Source organism: Carya illinoinensis, chromosome 11, assembly GCF_018687715.1.
Source record: "Carya illinoinensis cultivar Pawnee chromosome 11, C.illinoinensisPawnee_v1, whole genome shotgun sequence".
Classification (NCBI taxonomy): Eukaryota; Viridiplantae; Streptophyta; class Magnoliopsida; order Fagales; family Juglandaceae; genus Carya; species Carya illinoinensis.
The window spans coordinates 43,219,687-43,225,686 of NC_056762.1; the positions used below are offsets into that span (position 1 = coordinate 43,219,687).

The 6,000-nt window shown below is 35.3% G+C and overlaps 1 protein-coding gene across 8 annotated transcripts; it reads right to left on the reverse strand.

Moving 5' to 3' along the window:
* Window positions 1-926: 926 nt before the first annotated feature.
* Window positions 927-5,568, reverse strand: LOC122282917 (1-acyl-sn-glycerol-3-phosphate acyltransferase-like). 8 transcript variants are annotated; one of them, XM_043094986.1, is made up of 6 exons: window positions 4,983-5,563; window positions 4,250-4,599; window positions 2,777-2,926; window positions 2,203-2,301; window positions 2,034-2,126; window positions 927-1,431 (listed from the first exon to the last, which is right to left on the reverse strand). In XM_043094986.1, the coding sequence occupies exons 1-6, from the start codon at window positions 5,005-5,007 to the stop codon at window positions 1,165-1,167; spliced, it is 984 nt and encodes a 327-aa protein (XP_042950920.1). In that variant the 5' UTR covers window positions 5,008-5,563; the 3' UTR covers window positions 927-1,164. The 8 variants fall into 8 exon arrangements, with proteins under 8 accessions (XP_042950920.1, XP_042950924.1, XP_042950925.1 ...); XM_043094990.1 differs by having other exon boundaries at window positions 5,205-5,560; XM_043094991.1 differs by having other exon boundaries at window positions 4,250-4,620; window positions 5,205-5,560.
* Window positions 5,569-6,000: the final 432 nt, after the last annotated feature.

The window sequence follows — 6,000 nt, forward strand, 5'->3', positions numbered from 1 at the left end:
TTAATTTAAAATATTTTATATGAATTTTGAGAAAAAAAAAAAAGAGTGAGAAAAAGTTAAATTAAAATATTATAAAATTAATATATTGTTATAATATAATTTTTATTTTAATATCTAACTAAAATTGTTTTTTTTTTGTTTGAAAGTTTAAAAAAATTTTAATAATTAAGTAATGATTAGATAAAAAAATAAAAAATTAAAAATTAAAAAATATTTATATTTAAATAATATTTAGAAAAAATTATGAAAATTTTTTATATGAAATAAGGTGATATACTTTACATTCTCAAACAAGAATGAGTTCATAACTTATGTTTACTCTAAAAATCAATCTTTTAATTGTTTTTTTAAAAAATCTCTTTATATTTAATTTTCAACCCATCAATAAATGAAGTATCAGAAAAGTCATTGTCAACTTGATTTTGTAATTCAGGTTTTCGTGAGTGTCTTTAATAAAAAAAAAAGGTTTTCGTGAGTGATAGTGGTACGGCAACTCAAAAATCATTGAAGAATATTCTTCCCAAGTGTAAGCTTAAAAGCAGTTCAGTCTTTTATCCTTCAGAATTTGCAAAGCTGAGACCTTTAAAAAAAAAAAACAATGTTAAAAGAATAACCACTGATCAAACCCGTGCTTGAGCATAGAATGGTTTTTTGCTACTCCTGGAAAATGATGGTAACCAGTTACCCAAAAACATTGATGGGAATGAACTATACAAGCACATATGCTGATATACATATATGAGCAAAAGGATTGAGTCATGCTATATACAGTCGTGGAGTGGAATCCACTATTAAAAAAATAAGATCTACTATTTAAAAGAGCAAGGTCCACTACTAAAAAATTAATTTTTTTATGTGAGTCATGTATTTATTCAATTTTTTAAAATGATTGCATAAAGCTTACGCACTTACGATTATAGCTATCATTTCTCAAAAGGATCTCTGCATTCACTTCGATGCACTGAAAATGATCATAGTCAATTTTACAAGGCTAAGAAAACCTAGTCAATGAGCAAACTAAGCTTATTGCAAGAGAATAAGTGGTACAAAATATGACACTCAATCATGCAAATTGAAAACTTAACTCAATCATGCTTGTTGTAGCAAGTTTGCATTGGGACTTCCTTCTAAGAATCGAATGATCAAAAGGATGATGCACCTCCACTATGAATTGGAACCATTTCTGGGATCTTCTACCACAGGAGGCCTCTGAGACTCGGGGAGATGTTTGACATACAAGTCATGAATCATCTTAATGTAGTCGTCGATCTTGTCAGCTGTCCAATCATTGGTACTTATTGGAGGAAGATACCTTACTGTCAGAGGTGCTGGTCGAACATTTAAGCTGCCCTTCTTCCATGCTAGATGGGTACCTGTCAAGACCATGGGAACTATTGGGAGGCCTGACTGCAATGCCAAATGAACAAAGCCCTGCAATGGAAAGTGATAAGCCAAAGATTTGCTTTAACATATGGGATGAGCAAGAAAAGTTACCACATCAATTGCATATCAAACAATAACAAAGAAACTATACATTGAAATGGCCAACTGATCATTCAGTAACATTTTATTATAGTTGCCAAAAAATTGAGGGTTCCTGCCTTTATTTTCATGTATGTTTCCATCTGCAAGATTTGATACAATATTTATTATCCATATAAAGGTATTTATTAATCAAAGTAAAACAGATTTCACAATAAGAGTAATGTCATTCATCCGTTTGTTTATGCAAGGCATTCCTTAACCTACTTCCAATTAGATGACTGAAGTTTAGAACAATCACCAATTGAATTTCTGACCCACAAAGTGGAAGGGCCCAGGAGGATGCAAACTTCATTTATTACTCAAGTATTCACTTAATACTCGAGAAAAGACCTCATCAATTACAAAGCTAGGCACATTGGCTTGGATTACCCCCAAGTGATGCCTGCCACTTTGGGCCAAAGACAAATTAGACAATACCACCATATATCCCACAATGTGATTTATATCATGAAGAAAATACCAAGTCCCAACACGGGAAAAATTATTGCCTTTTTAAAAGGGAGTAGACGCCCATTTTTGGACCTGGTGCCTTCGGGAAAAATTATCAAAGATAGGTTGTTTTCCACTATTGCACGAGCTGCCTGGGCATAAGAAGGATCACAAGTTAGATACGCTATTAAAAGAATCTCGGACGAACAATGTGGGGAAAATGGCCACCTGTTTCATGGATTCAATGGCTGCAGTTGGGTTGGAGCGATCTATTCGAAGGTGGTTTGCCAAAACATAAAGTTGTCCAAATAGTGGGTACCAAATGATCTGCATAAAATACGTATTGGGTCATTGGAGTTCCTCAATCCATTCTAGAAAGTAAGTAAATCTGGCATGGGCGTGGTGACCATATGAATAACTCTCCACTCTAATATACACCTGTACATTGTTTTTATAAGTAATCTGCACTAGTACGTAGCAAAGATAAATCTAATGTTGAAGGCAACTAGCTAGTAAAAAAACCTATGCTTAAATAGAGGTTATATTAAAATCCATTTTTCACCACCCAGTCTGCGTTTGGGTGGTGAGGAACCACAATCAAAGAAAATGGATCTTGATCAGCAGGGATGAGGGCAAGAAATGGGCATTTTTTTAATGGGGTGCAAATCTTCACCAAGAGGAGCCTTGTTCACAACATTGCATGAGCAATGTCAAGGCTCAACTAACTATTATGATGATACAGACAAATTAATTTTCAAAATAAAAAAGATCTGCCATGTTTATTCTTAAAGCATTAACATACCTCCTTCTTGGCAATGCCAACAGTGCCTGTGGGAGTCAACCACATTATTAGGAAAATATCGAGAGGAGATGCATGGTTACTGATATAAATGGCCCTCTTACTAGAAAATTCAGCACCCTGAATCTTTGTAGGATTCCCAAGGATCCACATCTGCGATCAATGTTCTGAAGCATTAATCATCTACTGCAAAACCCCTCAAATTCTCCAAACTAAATAAATTTGCAGGACGCTAACACAGGAGAATATTGAACAGCAAGAGCCATATTGATGTGTTTTACTCTTCAAGTATCAGTAAATGCTTGGGGCATCTTATTCAAATGCACTCCATGAAACCTAGGATGTTATGGGAAAATGTTTGCTGACCATATGCTAGAACACATTGTCATATGTGCAACAAAGACTTAAATCAGTCCAAATTCTCTGATATGGTGTTGTTCTGTGTACGGCTCCATTTCATAGAACTTACCTTTCTTTGATGCTTATGTATGAAGAGTTCGAAAATGTAGAGTATTTATTACTTAACACAAGCTCTGTAAGGTTCTCGTGAGAAATCTCTCTGAGTCTAAAATGTGAAATGCAAGCTGTATTTTGTTTTTCAGGAATTTATTTTGAAAGAAACTCTTTCTGAGCACTCTTTTCAATTAGCTGTGAATTAATATCTTTTGACCCGACCGAGCATTTTCTGTTTTTCACGTACTGTTACAGATGATATTCCCAAATCAATGCCATGCTGTGGTCCAGTCAATGACTGCCAGAGTAAATGCTCAGACTTGTCAGCATTCAACGATCAAGAAAAAACCAACCCTTTTTCCACGGGCCTCTAACACTTAATTGTTACGAAATCTAAGGATGACTTCTCTCACAAAGTCTCGGACAATAATTTATGGTTGCCCAAAAGGAATTACAATCTTATCCGGTTCAATTAATAGGTTGTTTCCCCTTAAGGAGAAGAACTATCGGCAGACTTTATTAGCTATGGCTGCTAACGCAATACATATCGGCTAATAAAAATGAGAAACTGGGAAAAAAAATGAACGAGGTCCAACACTACATTCATACTCATATCCGTGAATTAAATGAAGTTCAAATGGAAAAGAGGTCTCCTAATCAATGAAGAAAACAGTACACTAGGAGAAACAGCAAACAATTCAAGAGCACAGAATAAATGCCAGCAAAGATCTTCTAGGGTGATGATATTGTACTATTTTTTAAAAAAGAGTTCAAAGAAGAATAAAGAAAATGGAAACAGCTCGTATCAGCCCAATTTAATTCTGTGGCCTAGTTTGAATCTTATAGAAACAGCAGAAAGAAAAGGGTGTCAATCAAAAGTCCAATTTTCTTTTCCTCAGTTCTTCAGCTCATACGCTACTCGACCATTGAGAAACACACAAACATTCAGCACCATAGCCATCTACTTCAAAACCTCAGCACAAGCAAAGGCAACACGAGCCATAAAATCAAAAGGTACCTTACCATTAATCTACCAGTAATATGTCCATATATGTTCCCCTGCCTGATCCTCTCATAAGGCCACGGTATAAGCGCGAGCATGATCAACGCCCAAACGAATGTCGTGACCATCATCGTCGCGAAACATATGACAACTCTAATCCAAGATAGTAATACTGAGCCCCATCCCTCTTCATCCAAATACATATTGGCCTTTAGCTTCGATCCCAGTTCTTTCGCCGGAATTTTCGGCGTTTCCTTCACACCAAGTCTAGAGCTTGCATTGAAGCAGCACTCCAATCTTCGAAACCTCGGAAAAGAACTAGTTCCACCATTCTCCATAAGTAAATGATCAAAGTCTTTGCACTGTTTGGCTGCAAACAAACAGAGAATACCTGAACAGGGCAAGAAAAGAACAGATACTGCAAACATTAAATGAATACAGTAGAAAGTGTACTGTTTGGCTGCTGAGAAAGCGAAGAAAAAACCTGACCTTGTACCTTCCTTTCGTCTCCGAGAAAATTAAACCAAGCTTCGAAAAGTTACCGGTCGAACGAAGCTTAAAGGCTTCGTATTTACTCAACCCTCTAGCTAACCAAGTAGAGCCTTAAGCTGAATCCTAGTCAAACATATATCGCATATTCTATATAGAAGGTTTAAGAAACAAGTACCAAAGCCTCAAAATATGCAAGTAACTTCAATTTTAATCTATCGTTGAAACTGGGTCAACGAGAAAACTAATAAGAAAAGTAACTACCTCGACACTGGAAACAAAAGGACATGAAACTTCCAAATGAGATAATGCTTGTACAAACGCATAAAGCCTAGCTGAGTTGGGTTCAGTATACACTTTACACGACATCAAAAGTTGTTGTTTTTTCTCTTTTTTTTTTTTTTTAAATTTTTCTCGGCAGCCAAACAGACCCAAGTTCCGAGGCAACAGAATGGAAACTTGGGAACACCCCCCGAACGTCCTTACCAGATTAGGGGAATGGGAAAAGCGTACAGGGCAATCCAATTGGATAGAATGAATGGTAACACTTGTGTTCGAGATAAACTGTCGCGAAAAGAACCCGTGGCAAAGGCGTCCAGCCGGCACAGGGCAAGGCAATCCAATTGCATAGAAAAAAAAAAAAAAAAACACAACTTTTGTAAAGAAGCAAAAAGGCAAACTCATCGAAACAAGACAAGACAGAAAAACGCGAGGCTCTCGTTTCGGGCATTTGTTGTTTTTGCGTCGTCTGTGAAAGAGAATCCGACCTGCAATGACGTTGGATAATGGTGTTATGGTTCAAACTCTTACAGCATCAATATTCTCAATATTTGTCATTCACTTGAAATTTGGACGATGGTGTTAAGGTTTTAGTCTCGAACTCTTACACCAAACTCACGCTGTGGGTGTTAGGCGTATAGTGTTAAAATTCATGTTGTTTGTGAATAATATTTAAGAGAAGTGCACCGTCATTTTAAACCTTATAAATTAATATCATTTTATATTGTAATTTAATTAAATTAATTTATAAATTTACTTTTATGAGATTTATTTATGACTATATCATTTCTCAACATTTAATACAACATGGTTTCATATATTTAATTTATTCTTTTCTGAATTCTAAAAAATATTTGGGATTAAAAATTAGAAGATTTTCTAAATATAGGACAATCATAAATATAAATCGACTTGAAGCTTGTACATTGAAGAGGATAATCTGTTTGAGATTGTGAAAAAAAGTTTGGAATTATAGTGAAAAATATAGCTTATAGAGTTACGA

Bases quoted from the DNA above. Each gene is read 5' to 3' on its own strand.
- LOC122282917 (XM_043094985.1), bottom strand. From the start codon at position 4,657: ATGTTTGCAGTATCTGTTCTTTTCTTGCCCTGTTCAGGTATTCTCTGT. The intron at 2,927-4,249 runs GTAAGGTACCTT...CATTGATCGCAG, and splicing joins ATATTACTGGTAGATTAATG to ATGTGGATCCTTGGGAATCC. The intron at 1,432-2,033 runs GCAATAATTTTT...TTTCCATTGCAG, and splicing joins GTCTACTCCCTTTTAAAAAG to GGCTTTGTTCATTTGGCATT.